The sequence below is a fragment of the Strix uralensis genome, chromosome 12, assembly GCF_047716275.1.
Source record: "Strix uralensis isolate ZFMK-TIS-50842 chromosome 12, bStrUra1, whole genome shotgun sequence".
Classification (NCBI taxonomy): Eukaryota; Metazoa; Chordata; class Aves; order Strigiformes; family Strigidae; genus Strix; species Strix uralensis.
This window is the reverse complement of record NC_133983.1, coordinates 21,472,647-21,489,324: the sequence shown is the minus strand read 5'-3', so window position 1 is coordinate 21,489,324 and position 16,678 is coordinate 21,472,647. Positions and strand designations below refer to the sequence as shown.

The following is a 16,678-nucleotide window of genomic DNA, read 5'->3' as shown; positions in this document are numbered from 1 at the left end:
TTTTTGCTCCAACCCCCATGAGTCAGTGACACAAAATGTAACCAACTGGATATTTGTCTTCATGTTTTCTGACTGAATCTGCAAAAACAGTCTTAGACACACTCTAGTATTTCTCAGCAGAACCACAAATATGACAGGACCGACGGTCACAAAGCCTTTACATCAGGCACTGCCTTTCCTGATGGACCCGCTGGACAGTTTCTTATGGTTATTCTTGAACAGGCAATAGCTAGCATTGCTTCTGAATAAAATAGCACTGTTTTTAATGGTTAAGGATAATTCTTCAAAATTTGGAAGAGAGACCTCTTAAAGAGCAAATCAATAAAAACTATTTCCTAAATCAGAATTTCTGAAGCAAGACCTATTTAGATGTCAACTTACGCTACTGTAAGTGTCCAGGAATTTCAGCTACTTTGGCATAAATATATTAATACTCTTCCCTTCTTCTAACGGAATCCATTACAAGATTGTAAATACTGGATAATATAACACACCATTTTCAGAACAAACCTTTCTAATATATTCTCCTTATCACAACAGCACACCGGAATGCAAGCAGTCTATTTAAAATCACTGATCACTCAAACATACTGTTTGACAAGTAGCAATAGTTTTACCGCATCTGGGATAATGACATGGTAATGTCTCGTTGGAATGTTTACTCAGGGGGATACAAAACTAGCTTATTTAAACTACATCCTTCACAGCAGTGCTTGAACAGTCATCCTATTAAGAACATTAACAGAGGAATCTTCTCTATCGATACTGCACACTCCTGTTTACAAGCAGAGTTAATACCCTTCCAGTGTAACATCCACTCGTGTGTATTAACTATACCTGCAATCTTTATGGCTACAGGATCCTCTGAAACTGGAACAGGTCCCTCTTTGACTTCAACCTGTTTTTCAGGGACCAGAGTAGATGTGGCAGGAGGGGTATACTTAGTCTCAACATAGACCACAGATGTGGAAGCAGAGGGCTTGGAATTGTGAAAGAGACTAGCCCACGATTTTGCAGGCTGATTAACAGGGACTGATCCTGCAACCGGGACTGTTGCCTCAGTAGTAGGTGAAGCTTCCTCAGGCTTAGCTTGGTCTGAGTCAGTGCTTTCCACAGTGTGCAATTCTACCCCATTGGCAGCTGTGTCCTCACCAGAGGATTCAAGTGTTTGTCCATTAGTAACGCCAAGATTTTCAGTAGTATCAGTACCAGCATAAGACTGTACAACAGCTGTCCTTAAAGGGCTATCTCTGCCAGTCTCTGAGGGGATGCAAAACTGTTCAGAATTAGTAACACGGCATACCTCAGGCTGCCCTGCAGTCCTGGTATTGTCTAGTGCGCTAGAAACAGAATCATCAGAGACAGCTTCATTAATGAAGTCCACAGAGTTGTCCGGGCTGTTGCAAGTCCTTGGTGTGGCCAGGGAGGGTATGTCTCCCGTCAGTTCCGTATCCTCTGTGCTTATACTGTTCAGTCCCGATGAATTTGCATGGCCGTTCACAAGAGCTTCTGTGGGAGCGATGCCGTCACTGACATCTTCCAAGTAACTGTAGTATCCAGGGGGCCTTTTTTTCTTCTTTTTACGCTCCCTTTGTCCAAGGCCTCCAGACAAGCCATCGTTTTCAGCGTTAGAACCGCTGTCCAAAGCGAGGGTCGGATCAGTGAACTGGCAGTCAATGGAGTTGTAGTTTGTTTCACTGAGAGTATCATCAGGGGTTTTCTGAGCAGGTGCACAACTGAGAATGAATTCTGGAGCCTGAGGATTCAGAGTACTTGAAATACTGTAGTCGGTGTTATTTAGTACAGACGACTGTGTCTCAATAACTTCATTAACACCAAATTCAATTCTCTGATACTCTTCCCCTGGACAAGAGAAAGCAAACCTGAGTTAGTGAATGACATCTAATCAAAAAGCTACAAAATCAAGGAAAAAGCACCCACATTTTCCTGCAACTCAGAAAACAAACTACATCCCCTCAAACAAAATAATTCTTATTCTCTATCTCAATCCTGAAGACTATTTCAAAACATCATTTTCTTAAAGACAACAGAGTATGTAATTTTCCAAATCACTGCACAGTTCCTGCAAATAACACCTATTAAATTCACCTATTGAGAAAAACTATTAAAGCCCAGTGACTTTAGCAACAGTCTGCATTAAGTTAATTACTGGGTAATTGCATATAAAATATGGTGCAATATTTAACTCCACGCTTCTTCTAAAGCCAGTGTTTTCCACTGACAATTACAAAATCCAAGCCTTCACCTGTTTAACTTTTAAAAATAACCTCTACATGTGGAGGGGGGGTGGGGTGGGGTGGTGGTTTTCCTGGCATAGAAAGATTTATCATAATCCTTAATAACTGAAAAATATTTTCATTAATTCATTAATTGTATGGAAACACTACAATTACAGCTTTTGAAACTCTACTCATTAATATGTTATTTAATTTTATCACAGTTGAATTTATTACTATATGAGAATATGATACATAGGACTATATGATTTTATGACAAGAAATACAAGAGATACACCTCAACATAAGTAGGTGTTCAACTTGTACATACAAGCAATATTAACAAATTTATGAACAGGATTGGGTTTGGGGCTTCTTTTTGTTTTGAGTTTTGCTGGGTTTTATTTATTTATTTATCTTGGAACTTTGATATCCTCTTTAAAGAAACACTGAGAAATATTCTCATGGCAGGCTGCAGTATCACAAAACACTGTCAGTCGCAGAGTAATGCAATTCCATGGCACTTAATTTTATAATGTGTGCATTGTAACTAGTAACACCGAATACTTAGTTACAACTATTTCCGTAACTATCAAATAAAGAGATAAAATTAATGAAACTGAATCTCAGGAATGTTAAAGGTAAACTTAGATTTTAGTACTTGTAAGCCTTGTAGGTCTTTCTATATGTATGTTACTGTCTCAAAGACATTAACCTTTATATTTTCTGTTTCTTCAAAGATGAGGGGCTAAAAAAAAACCACATTTCAAATTTTTAAGACTGTTACTAGAGACCCAGACAACACTAGATACGATTTCCAAAGAAATATAAGTGGATACACCAAATTAAAAACTTTAAAGATTTTGTGCAACTTGCATTTGCTGACATGTGGTACATAATGTATCTTTTCAAGTATAACACAGACACTCACTAAAAATGAAGTGGTTCGTTGTTTTTTGTAAAAAAACACAACAAAAAGCAAGCAACAGTTCCTAAGGAAAGTAAGTTATTCACACACCTAAGGAAATAATCCTATAGGAGGACAGAGTCTAGTGGAGAATGTTTTGATACGTAACTGTCCACCTGTTTTGAAACTGTCCAAATACTGTCTAGAGAAGTCTGCTGACAAAAATTTTAGCTTTAGAAAAATGTGAAAGAAACAAGAATTTACACGGTATGTATTTTTTAACATCAAATGAAGAGTAACATTCAGTGTGTGTTGAGGTCTGACTTGCACATGCAATACCAACGTATTTGGAATTAATGAACAAAAGATATGTAATACAGATGTTAATTGCTTTTTCTGTTTTGATCAATTAACCAAACAAAATGAGAAGTAAACACATTTCAATCTTGCTACCAGTCAGACTAAAGGCAACTTAACAAAAAGAGAAAAAAGTCTCCATACACATCTAATTTCTCTCAATCATGTTAACAAGAGCCTGAATTTCAAGTTTTCTTCACCTCTCCCCTACACCCATGAGAAAGCATTTTATAACACCATGCCTGTCAATCCACCATTCACCAACTACTTCTGCAATCACTGACTAGCTATCACCAACCAGAAAAGAGGGCTTAAGTTTCTTTTAAAAAAAAAATCAGCAGCCTAGAGACAGGGAGGTGGAAAGCTGCTGCCTGATCCCCACTTAAAGAGGGAAGGGCTGGGAGATCTCAGGCATCACCTAACTGTTTAGCGGCAACACCAACTGGCTATCAGGGCTATACATGATGACCTGTCAGACACACACAGCTCAAAACCAGACACAGCTTGATTTGTTTGCAAATGTAGAGCATGGAGTTTTAAGGGATATGGGACACAAATCCACAACAAAACTACTCCTCGGTAGTTCATCTGCTTATGGAGCAACTTGTTAGTTCAAGCATGGACCAAGAGCTAGTTCTTTACCCTTTGTTACAACAGTAAAAAGCACAAGCGACAACTGGTAACATGTAATATTCCTCCAACCGTGATAAGAATGAATTATTGGGCACATTTCAAATCCCTACCAGTTCCAAATAATTGGAGACTTCTGCTTCTTTTCCAAAACCCCAGTTAAAAATAATAATTAGTTTGAAACAAAGAAGGTGGTTTCCCTTTGTGGGTGAGTTAAGTCTACCACAGCCAAAAGTGAGAGTTCTCACTTCTGCACTCCTGTCCTACTCCTCTACGCTCCAGCAAGCTTCCAGCACTTGTGTTACCAAAAGCTAACCTAGCCAAGAAAACCCAAAAATCCAAGCAAGTTGGGGTTTTTTTTCCTGATTTTTGGTGAACTTATCAGCTTACTGTACACCAGACAATCACAAGAGCCAACTGAGGGCAGATGGGGAGCAGAAAACAAAACACATCCCTTACAATTATGGCACAATGGTAATTTAGCTGAAGGTGCAACATGAACATTGTAGGCTAAAATCTTGCCGAGAGCATAACTGATATTCTAGCATTTAACAGACAAATCAGGAAGTTACAGCTGAGGAATTAAACTTTACACCTTACAGCAGGATTAGAATAATAAATACCAGTAGCTACTGTATAGTTAGTCTATGGAATGATTGGCAGAAGCTCATTTGCCATAAGATTGCATCAAGTTCATCTGAAAAAAAAAGAGAGATAATTTTTTCTATTTGTTTTGACTTCCCACTTTGCTTCTGGGCATCTTTGTTTCAATCTAGTTCACAGTGCTTTTTCTGAATGGATTGAAACAGATACATCTGTCATTAACAACATGACACGCATATTGAAACAAGTATCAACAGATGCTCCAAGGACAAAGTCTATGTACAGTAACAGAAGCTGTGAATACACAGTACTAATTAGTCTATACAGAGTTCTGCATATTAGAGCTTCAGCCATGATTTGATTATTCCTAGTAAGTATTAACAGGTCTTCTAATTTCGTAATAAAGTTAAATACTGAAGATAAGTATAGAAAAAAATTAGACTGTGGGGAGTGACAATATGGTCAGTGTACGTCATCTTATTATAATTATAAATATTCTGCATAAGCATAGCATTCCATTTTAGTTTCCACAGCTTCTTATGCAGCCATCACAGTGATCATATGCATGCACAGTACAGTGCAAGCTTGTTAAAGACATTTTTCAGGCAAAACCTAATTTGCTGTCATTACCTAATCTCAGGGCTGGGAGGGGTTCTCTCAGGGTCTAGGAATGATCTGAAAAACATTTGTACAAACCAACTTTCTGTATGGCTTGTGAACATTAAAATCTCAGTCTTAAAGAACAGAATTTAAATCCATAGTTAAGACAAAGCAATATATGACTGGACACCCCTGTCATCAACAACAGACAATTCATACCATATGGTCCTTTTAAGTAGGAGTTTGAAAAGTTTGTTAAAACTACTCAGGGACCTAAAACTGGTCTTGTACTAAATAAAGCTCCTGAATTTTCAGAAACGTTGCATATCTGCTTTCAAATGGGACCTGTTGTCCTTCTTTATGACTGGCTATCTTATCTACCTTTAAATGCAAGGCCAAAGTCGCTAAGCATAATGATCAGGTGTTCTTAAACATTAATATGTGCATTTTGGTCCTCTTAAGTACTTTTGAGAAATGTTCAGTCAGACACTTGCATTATTTTGAAGTAGATCTGGATATCATTTGTATCATTCTCATATACATCTGGGTAAGTCTCAGCTTCCTTGCTCTTCCCTGGTTCAGGGAAAAAAACAAACACTAATTTACCTGCTGCTTAAAATACTGTGAAAGTTCGCTTTAAACTATACAGAGTGAAGATCATGTGCAACTCCTACTTAACTGTCAACTTTATATAACTATGAAGTAAGGCCAGGTTATAATGTGCATGGGTTGAGACAGAGTAGACGTGTGACTGTTACAGCTTTTAAAACAGGAACCCTGTAATGCATTTTTACATCAAGAGTCATACTTTCACCAAGGGGGGGCGGGGGAAGGATTTTCCAAAAAATAGCTGAGCCAGAAACAAGAGTCAATGGGAACACTGAACAGAGCACTGCTTGCAGAGCTGTCTTCAGGTTGCAACTGCCAGAAAACACTTATGTAGTGGCTCTTACAGGAGGGCCTGCTGAACACCACACTAGCTACTTATTTCTTCCATACAAGTTCTCTAGCAAACTTGAGCCCCCCACACTTTTACAGCTACATCCTGCAATATTTCCGCAAGACATTAAGATTGTGTGGTAACACAATCAAGGAGTACGCATGTCCATGCTAATTAGCTGAAGTTGACTGCAGCGTTTTCTAACACTCTCCATGGATCTCATTCAATAAAGATGTTTAAAAAAACCAATCTGCCAGATATATGTATACACACCTGCTGAACGAGTTCTAAAGATTAAATTTAAACAGAAGTTGTAGTAAACCTAAGGAAAGTGTCACAACCTTTTAAGTTGAAAAATATGGATGTCAATTCTTACCATTGTGAAACTTACCTGTGGACTTAATACCACATGAAACTGTTTCATTGTATGGAGGGAGCTGTACAAAAAAGAAATGAAACTTATTTAAAGACAAAGCAACTCCATTAACATTCAGTACCAGTTTCATTTGAAACACCTGAATCCTTTAAAAATAACATCATTATTAAGGTTTGATTTTCTGAGAGTATGTCTTGAACTCACGCTTCTATATTTATCAAATCCCACCCTGTAGCTTCAAGTGTCCTTGCAGATTACCACAATTACTGAAAGATAATCTTGGTTACACACCATAGGCTCATCAACTTCTCAAGCAATTCACCTCACAGCATCAGGATCTTCCTTCATCAACAGTAACTCATCATGATTTTAAAATGAGGAACATACCCTCTTTTTAGACAAAAATGCAAGATAGACCAAACTACCTGTGAAAGGATGAAACAAAGTTTTGCACAGACAACAGTCACACCTAAATCTTTTGACTCTCACCCTGGTTCAGCTGTAGTGTTGCCCATGAAATGTTTAGCTGAGGTGTATTCTTAATCATATTTCACAAAAACATAAGGGTTGTTTTTTTTTTAACATTAGCGTAAGCATGATGGAACCACAGCATACAGTTTCCATCTGGATTGTAAGATGTCTGGTGTAAAACACTGCCATCATTTTATGGACTCTGGTTGACAGAACCCCTGCTATTGGGTAACCACAGGTGGGCAATTTCTAATCCCTCCTTGTCTGCCCCCAAACTCCCCCAGCAGCTGAAAGCCTTCTCGAACTGTGCCTGCATGAACTGGGAGCCATTGCTACACTGCAGTCCAGCAGCTGCCTGGAGAACACCTGAACTGTTTCTGCAGTGGGAGACAAAACATTGGGAGTATAGCCTAGTTTTGTAACACTAGTCTAAATATTAATCGCAATGGTGTAACAAGTATCAAAGACTTCTCCACTGAAGTCTTCAGTTCTCTAAAGCTACAGATACTTACATATTGCCTTCTTAAAGCACTGTAGACAACAGTGCGTCAGTGGCACAAAAAATATTCCTAAAATTCCATTATAAAAAAGTACATGAAAAGAACACATACTGTAAAATCCATTTACAAACCATAATACATCTTAATACATCAACTTTCCAGGTCAAAAATGAGAATCAATAGGTCAGAAAGAGGCTCCAGGCTGTTAAGAACCTATTATCCATATTAATATTGAACACAGATTTGATACAGTTTAATAGTTAGAGGTAAAAATGTTACTTTAAAAGTCTACAGTCAACAGTTTATGATAAAACTTGTAATTCTTGTTTTTCTCCAATTCAAAGGGCTTAAGAAAATACAAAGTGGGGGGGGGGGGGCGGAAGTAGTCCACCTATTGGTCCCCTACATATCTGGTTAATCAATAGCACCTTTGCAAAGTATAGATTTCTGAGTTGACCTGTTTTGTACAACTGGGTCATCTGAACCATCTCAGTCAACACGTGTCTGACAACATGTATTAAAGATCTCATGTATAAAGAGACATTCTAGACAGCTTTTAGCTTTAACCAGTGCCTTGCCTCAGTCCACCCTTCAGTCTATAGGTAAGGGACTTCAGAGGACACCAGCATCAACGTATGCTGGCACTCCCAGAACGGGCACTGCCCCCAGCAGAATGTGTGTCAAACACCACTGCAGTACTATCATCTCAGTCTCGTCCTTCTTGAATTTCACTGTTTTTTTTCAGACCACTTTTCTCTGAAATATCTGCACAGTGTAAAACTCATAAGCATAATTTTTATTTCATCATCCAGATAATTAAAAAACATTGAACTGAACCAGATCAAGGACAAACTTAAGGAACATCATTCAACACAGTTTTTTACTCCGACAGCTAACCAGTAAGTAGTACACTTGAGACAGTTATAAAATGAAGTAAGACTGGTTCTAATGCTGTACGTTCATGCTTCCTCAACATACCTTATGAGAATAGCTTTACAGAAGTCAAGATATGACATTTTCATCTTCCACAAGATAAGCATTAGGATAGCTGATGAAGGACACTTAAGGTGACAGTGCTTCTACTGCTTTTAATGGTGGGAAAACAGCAGTATCATCAGAAGAAACACGTATTACCTGAAGATCTATTCTGCATGATTTCCCACCTACCAGAGAAGATACAAAGCTACCCCTAAAGGCAAGTAGAAGCTATCTTTTTCTTTCTAAACTTCCCCCACTCCACCCCATTCCCTTCATGCACTTTTACTGTTTAGCAGTATACTATACTAATTATACTTGGAAAATTAAGTTACAGGAAACTAAGTTGCATTAACAATGGTCGTCAGATTTGTAAAATGTGACAAAAGGATTTCCCCATCTACAGTTGAAGTGTTCATTTCCTTTATGCTGAGGGGGGAGGACAGAAGCATGACTACAATATTTGAATGGAAATGTTTGGAGGAAAAACATGGAAATTGACCTAGAGGAAAATTATTTTGCAAGTCTGGAGATCAGGACAATGGCATAACTCTTTCCTACAAAGGAAAATGGTTTCCTCAATCTCTGTGAAGAACTACAGAAAATAAGAGTCTACAATACTATCAGTAGTAAATTATGAACTCAAACACACAAAGACAACTGTTTCCACTCTGTGGTTCTCACTGCCACTGTAATTAGTTCATTATTGATCCACTTCTTATTTCTCAGACCTGGCACACAGCCTTCCTTGTAAGCATAGCTTTGATGGTTAGCAGTGCTCCGCCTGTCAAAAAATACTAGGAATCCCTGTGCTTCAAAAGGTTCACAAGACTCAGAAGTCCACCTTATAACCAAGAACACTGCTGAAAAAGTTTTTTCTATATCCACCTCTAAAAGAGAAAAAGCAATCAAAGCTGCAGTAATAGGGCTGGACAACTCACTTTCAACATCCTATTACTACTATTCCAGCTCTGAAAGATGACAAGTAGAAGGTGGAATAATTAATTTATTTCTAAAAATTGACTTAACATCCACATACACAGGAAGAAGACTCTTCTTCAATATCTTCAGTTTGTAAATTAGCAAGCTAACAGAATAATTAAAAAAATAACTGTATTGTTATATTTCAAATACACAAAGAGATGACGCTTTAAAATGTTATTTCTAGAAGTAGTTTAAAGTAGATTCTTACCTCAACAGAGCATCGTGGAGTCACAAAGAACTGGTTAAATTCATCAGGGCTGAACTCCCCAAAAATATACTAAAAATAAAAAACAAGGTTCTTTGTTAAAGGAGGATTTCTATTCAATATAATTAATAAATTCATGATCAAATCTATTAAGATACTAACATTCAAGACGACCTGTATGTTGGGAGCCAGAAACTCACCTGTTTGCATCCCAACTCTCACCTTAATTCCTTCCCAAGTCCTTAGCAAAGCACTTTAGGCTCTAAAACTTTATACAATCCATTTTCCTTCAAATTCCCACTAGAGATGATCACAGCACAAACTGCAGCTCATCCCGTGACCAGTTTTAAACCAACATGTAGGGCAAGAAGTTGCATCAGAGTGTGCATAAGCCCTAGACACAAGCTGGTTTACCTTCTAAAACAACACAGATACCTACCCTTCACAACAGAAAAAACAATTACTTTTCCAGAGTTCTGCTAAACTAATGGGTTACACAAGACTAATGGTACCACACAAGCACAGAACTGAAACTGCCTAGGGTGTAGGAAAATACACAAGATCTAAATATCATCAATTTTGGTACAGCTGCTCTTATAAATTTTGTTACCCGTGTGCCTGAAAAACTGCATAACAAACCTAAGATGAAACATCTTTTCCCAGCATTAACTTCCTGCACCCTTTTAGGTATTTTGCATATGTATTTCTATGACAAAAAGACAAGTACCTAAAATGACTCCCAAAAAAACCCCACCCCACACTAAAATGAGAGTTTATATCCAGTTTACAGCAAATGAAACACTCCCAATAAAAAGACCTGGTGTGTTGGCATTTCCTAGCACCTGGAAGCTTCTATAAAATTCCACCGCCAGTTGCAATTAGCTGAATAGCACCTGAACATTCAGGACAGCAGAGAGATACTGGGACAGAAAAGCTGAACAAGGAGTTGAATAAACTGACAAAATAGACAAGAGAACTGGAAAATACCACTAATAACACATTCTTGGCATGTGGAAGGGATATTCACATTAAGAGTCACTAGTCACAAATATTATGGCTATGGATAAAAGCAGGTCGGTTTGGTCCAGCGCTTTACAGCTTATCACTCTCATTCATCTTCAGCATACTCTGATGAGCATTTAAGACAATTCTTTGCTATCCTCCACCCTTCCACGAGAAAACCGCATCAGACACCAGCTTTTCCATCAGGGCCAAGTCTTGCTCATGGTAAATCCTTAGCTTGGCTCAATCAAGATACAACTATTGGGAACTGAACCATAGAAAGAAGTTCTCAATTTGAAAAATCATCTCTAGTGAAGTACAGGCTTTTGCCACAAGCTGTAGATACAGTAATTCAATCACAGGTTGGGTTTTGGGTTTTTTTAGACTTTTAGGTGGTTTATTCCAATAAAACTCATATACTTGCTGTTTGTATGACTCACAGCCTTCTACATTCATAAATTTCAAAGCTTAAATTTAAGCTAAATTCCACAGCAGTTACAAAATGTAGTTTTCTTACACAGAAAGTGATTTATACGTATATCGCTTTGATCTGTGGAGTTTAACCATTTTAATGGCCTTCAGTGTTTTTAAACAAATATTAATATAATCTTGTTTAGTCAACAAACAATTCTAACAGTCAAAATAAACCAGAACATTTGTGATACAAATGTTTGAAGCACAGTGAACAGTCAATGCATTAAAAAAACCTTCACATAACCAACTGCCAACTACTAACTGCAACAAGTACAACACCTGAACAGAACAGGATCCCTAAATTGTACTTGAGTGAATGGCTTCACAGTTCTTGGCACAGGACTTAATCTTGGCTTATGCTCTCAATATAACCAAGTCATTTTTATTCAGTAACATAACAGCTTGAATTTATCATATTCCAAAAACACGCCTAAGAAAAACACTTGCTGAATCATAACTAAATTATCTTTTCAGGACATAATTTTTGATACAGTCATGCAACAAAACAAAACAATAATCTCAACTATAGGCTATTAAGTTATATAAATCGAACCCTAATTTCTCCATATAATAATACAGTCTTTTCATTTACCCATGTTTTTAACTGAGGTATCACAGGCCCGGTACTTCTTTCTGAAAAAAAGAAACTGCTTCCTTTTTAAATAGGGAGCACAAGATGAAAGTTAAACAAAGTGATCATTAATACTATCTTAATGGAACTCTTTTACTATAAAATGATGTATTCACATAAGGAAATGTTCCATGCAACTGTTTTCTTTATAATTTAAAACAGGACATTAAAAAATTTACCAGCATCTAATCCTAGTCAGACTTACAGCACAAAAAAACCCTATCCCATTTGGGCCTGATGAAACTAGAGTTTTATTTGATTTTATGAGGCTTTACTTAATAATGCTTTACACCTGCAAACACAAAGTAAACCAGTTAAAAGATCTCTGCATAATAAACTGAGAAAAATACTGTTTCAAAATAAACTTTTTAGGCCATGACTGATGACATTAAACCTACCCAATGTAACCGACCTTGCCGTCCTCTGCCTCATCTCTCAAGAAATATATTTCTGCAAGCTGCACACACAGTACCCTCTGCTAGCATGACAGAATTTTCCAACCTTTTTAAGGCACAACTATGTGCTGAAGTGAAAAAGAACCGAGATATCACATCATTTGGCAAGTATAACAATCTCTACAAAAAAGGATGCAGGGGGGAGGGGGGGGGGAAGCCATTGCATTTTAAGCAACTTGAAATACAGCACTAGCTCCAGCCTGCTGTCCATCCATCCTACATCCCAATGAATCAGTGTGCCTGGCGCTATACAAGTTATCTCTGTGTCAGAAAATACTTGTTTTAGCTGTGAAACAGCTTCAGAAAGACATCCCTGTAGTACTTACTCTGAACCATTAATTCAAATTTAAAAGGTTTGTCTGCAACTGAAATGCCTAAGTAATGCGCTCTTGCTTAAAAATGCTTACTAGGATTTCATAAAAGCACACACCCTTGCAAGAAATCATCTCATTATCAGCATGAGCTTTTTGGGGTCCTAGCTGGTACACTCTAAATTATTCCCCTTAATTTCAAAAGCCTCAAAGTTAGCTTTTTTCCAAATCTAATACTTGGAACAATCAAACAAAAGTTTACGTTATTGACAATTCCTACACAAGCTACTCACAATCAGGATTAATTTACCCCACACTCTGTAAACAACATTTAAAACACACAGCACAGATACTCTAGCATGTGCTATTAACTTTGCCAAAGCTGTTTCAGACTATTTTCATTCTGATTTTAGTATTTCCAGGTGTGCATTTGCATAAGAAACACACCCATTAGGACTACATCAAATTGATTCCTTTAAACTGCCAAACTCTAACCTGCCCTACACTATCCATCTCTAAACTTGTGTGTACATCAGGTACTTTGAGGTCCCAGTCGTGGATAATAGACTGAGACTTCACCATACAAGCTCTGAGGGAAGAGGGGGTTTCAGATACAGACTGCTTATGGTCAGCCCTAGTGCCGGCAAGAGACTGATTTGCTGGGAGGTAAGCTGCTTGTCACACTGACATTACCAACATGTCAGTGCATCAACAGCCTTTTACTTTACAGTAGCTACAACTGTACGTTACCTGAGCAAGGGACGAGCACAATCGCTATGACAATGCATATGAACAGACAGCTGAATTGGCCCAGCTGCCAAAATCCATACCTATTACCATCGGTAATACATAAACTGCAGTACGTATGGTGACACACAAACACAAAATATTAGAAGATATTACCAGTGAAAAGTTGAAGTTTAATTACTCAGAGCCTACGTAAATTTCAATGCAAAAAATCATGGCTTCTCCAAGCATGAATTCATTACACATGTAGCATTCAATTACACATTTAAAAAATTCATTTTGATGTATATCCTCAGACAACAACGCATCTGCTTGAAAAGCATGCTATATAGTAAGCAGTGGTGTAGGTGGTAACTCATAAGGTAGAGCAGGAACGATGCTTAGAAGAGAGAGTCCAGTCTCATACCAACACTGGATTTGGATGAAAGACTGGGAGAAGTTTTGAAAATTTCTGATTGAAATGTTACCCCTAGACTTACTTTTAAAGATACATAATCCCTAAGAGGCTTAATTCAGAGTCAGAGCTGATCTCTCTCTCCTTCTCAAACCATCTCTGCAACCTACATAGAAGCCTTCTGTTCTGGCTCCTGGGAAGGAATCCTCTTTCACTTTTTCAAAAGCACATATTTCACACCGCATTTCTCCCACTACTTCCCAGATTATTTAACTCTGCAGAGCAATCATTAACCTTGCATTAAGTGTATTCAAGGATGCCTTAAGATACCACAGTCTGATGAGCTTGATTTCTGCCACAGATTAAGAGCAATGTCAAAACAGTATTATAAAAATTTCAGCAATCTTCCACTTGCAGCTGTGTAAGAAAAGCAGAAGGAAAATAAGCCTCCTCTGGGGGGTGGCAGGGGTATAGGGGTGTGGAGGACAAGGGCTTTGTGGAATTCTTGGAGCAGGAGCAGGGTAATCTACCTCTACTACCTTTCCACTTGTCAGTGTTTCCAAACCTCTTCTCTGGAATGGAAAAACAAAATCGTAAACCTAAAACATACTATTCCATTCTACAATTCACAACTGTAACCCAATTTGACCACTGAGCAGAGATGTACATTATTAAACATATTAAAATTAACATGATTTTAACTGATGTGAGTAAACATATACCAACATAACAAAATGTCTTTCTTACACTGCATGATGACTAACTGATGTGGGTTTTTTTTTCCATCTAGTATCTTCCATACTGAGGTTTAATGACCAATCACTTTAAACAGAAAATTATTCACAAGGGTTGGTTTCTACCCTTTTTTAAAATGCTAGTTTCAAGATATACAAGTTTTAAACTTCTGGGAGTTTTCAAATGTGAATGCCTTCTTGCACACTCATATCTTGCTCACAAGACCAAGGATGAAAATAAAAGTAAACAATGCCTGAATAAACTTTAAAAATGAGGCGAGATGGTACACAACACACAGAAGATCTCTCCTTTCAGATGCTGACACTAACAACCAGCACATAAATTTAAAAAAAAAAAAAAAATCAATGCAAAATTGAATATACTTTGTGCAATTCTAAAATGGTATCTCTTTTCACATGAAGCTGCTTGTGGCATGGGTGCTTCAGTTCTTAATTAAACTTTATTATGTTACCAGTACGTCAGATTTATTTGCCTTATTTCCACCTATCAAGATTTTGCAAATAAAGTTCAGGAATTTAATTCAAAACATTCTCATACAGCTTTGGAGAGTACCAAAAGAAAAAAAAAGTATAACTAAATTCCTGAAAATGTTTGAAAGAACCGGACACAACTGTAGTTCTGAACTCCCTCCTGTGGGACCGAAGAGAGAACAACAAAAGACCTGTATCTTTGCCTTCTTCTTGAAGAACTTAAAACTGTGAGTTACAAACACCCTGCAGATAAGAAGTTTTTTTAAAAAGCGTATCACATTTGCAAGATATTTTCTCTATAATACAAGTTAACAATATTGAATGACTGAGACTGGTTCAGCAGCAAAGACTTTCAGCCTGTGTTTCCAAAACTCTCTAGTGAGCTGGTGTCACCAATTTTAGTGTCCAGTCTGACATGCTGGAAGGGATCAAATTCCTTGTGTCAAGTACCTGCCTCCCAACATTAGTTCTCTTTAAAAAAAACCCTCATGTTAAATACCTCTCTTACGGCAACATCCCAAACCACCCTGATTGTCAGTCACTGGTGTTTCCAGTTGCAACAAAACTGGAATCAGTTTCTAAGTTAATCTCTATAATATGATTACAATAGTGTAACACACACTTGCACTCCACCAGATTTTGCACCACTTTGAACAAAACATTTAATCAATGACATCACCTTTACATCTTCGAGATACTAACTGCATCTAGATTATAATAAAAATTACATAAAACAACCAAATAAATCTACAGCAGAAAATTTGTTCTCTGCCACACAGGAATGAAAGTAAGAATACTTTGTATTTGTACATTAACTCTGATTACTATAAGCGACCAAGTGGTATCTTAACTACGCAGACAAAAGCAGCAGCAACAGAATTAATTTCAAGAAGGTGGGGGGGGGGGGGGGGGCGGGAAGTTCTCCGACGACCCCAAAGTAATTAAAATGCCTGACCTGCAAGCTCTCCCCATGTCAACCGTTTTTTGCTGTGCTCTCCTTAACCACTTAAAAAAATGAGTGTTAACATTACCCCACTGCAATGAAATCTCCAGTGGTATTCCAGTCTAGCAACATGAATGCTCTCCTGGAGGAATACAAGGAGGAGGAGTACGTGTTACACAGCTGCTTGTCCTAGAAAAATGGGTAGAAATAGCACTGCTGATGCATCATCATCTCAGCATCACCTGTGCTGCAAGAAAGCTAGGAAAATGAAGTGCCAACTTCTGCTTTCAAGAAGCATTAACGTGGCTTTCATCTAATAACCAACAGCTTCAGATCTTCCAGTCAAATTAGTTTAAGCTGCAAATACTCCCACTTCAACTGCTTTTCCACAAACGAGTTAAAAATACAGCTTTTACTTAATGGTGGCAAGGAATAATTCAACTGTATCTAAGCAGAAGGCCTAACAAGTCAAAACTAGTTCACATAAACTATTTCATCATTTCAATTTATATGTATACTATAAGCTATACAATCTTGCTCACCGAGGTACTTCTACAAAGTGTACTTATTCTTAAAGCTGTAAGGATAGGCTGGAGTAGAGGAAGAAAATGAACTATTTGGACAGTAGTCTGTTTTCTGGCAAGGAAAAAAGGGCACATGCATATGACTGTGCTTGGGTTTTATTAGCAGAGAAAATGCTCTTACATTAG

The 16,678-nt window shown here is 37.6% G+C and overlaps 1 protein-coding gene across 2 annotated transcripts in view; it reads right to left on the bottom strand.

Annotated features, from left to right (window-relative positions):
* Positions 1-16,678, bottom strand: part of USP10 (ubiquitin specific peptidase 10) — a 54,686-nt gene that overhangs the window by 23,937 nt on the left and 14,071 nt on the right. For both annotated transcript variants that reach the window (XM_074881141.1, XM_074881142.1), the window contains exons 2-4: positions 9,789-9,857; positions 6,666-6,711; positions 838-1,863 (exon numbers count right to left, since the gene is read on the bottom strand). In XM_074881141.1, coding sequence (XP_074737242.1) covers positions 838-1,863; positions 6,666-6,711; positions 9,789-9,857 — 1,141 coding nt within the window. The remainder of the gene's footprint in view (positions 1-837; positions 1,864-6,665; positions 6,712-9,788; positions 9,858-16,678) is intronic.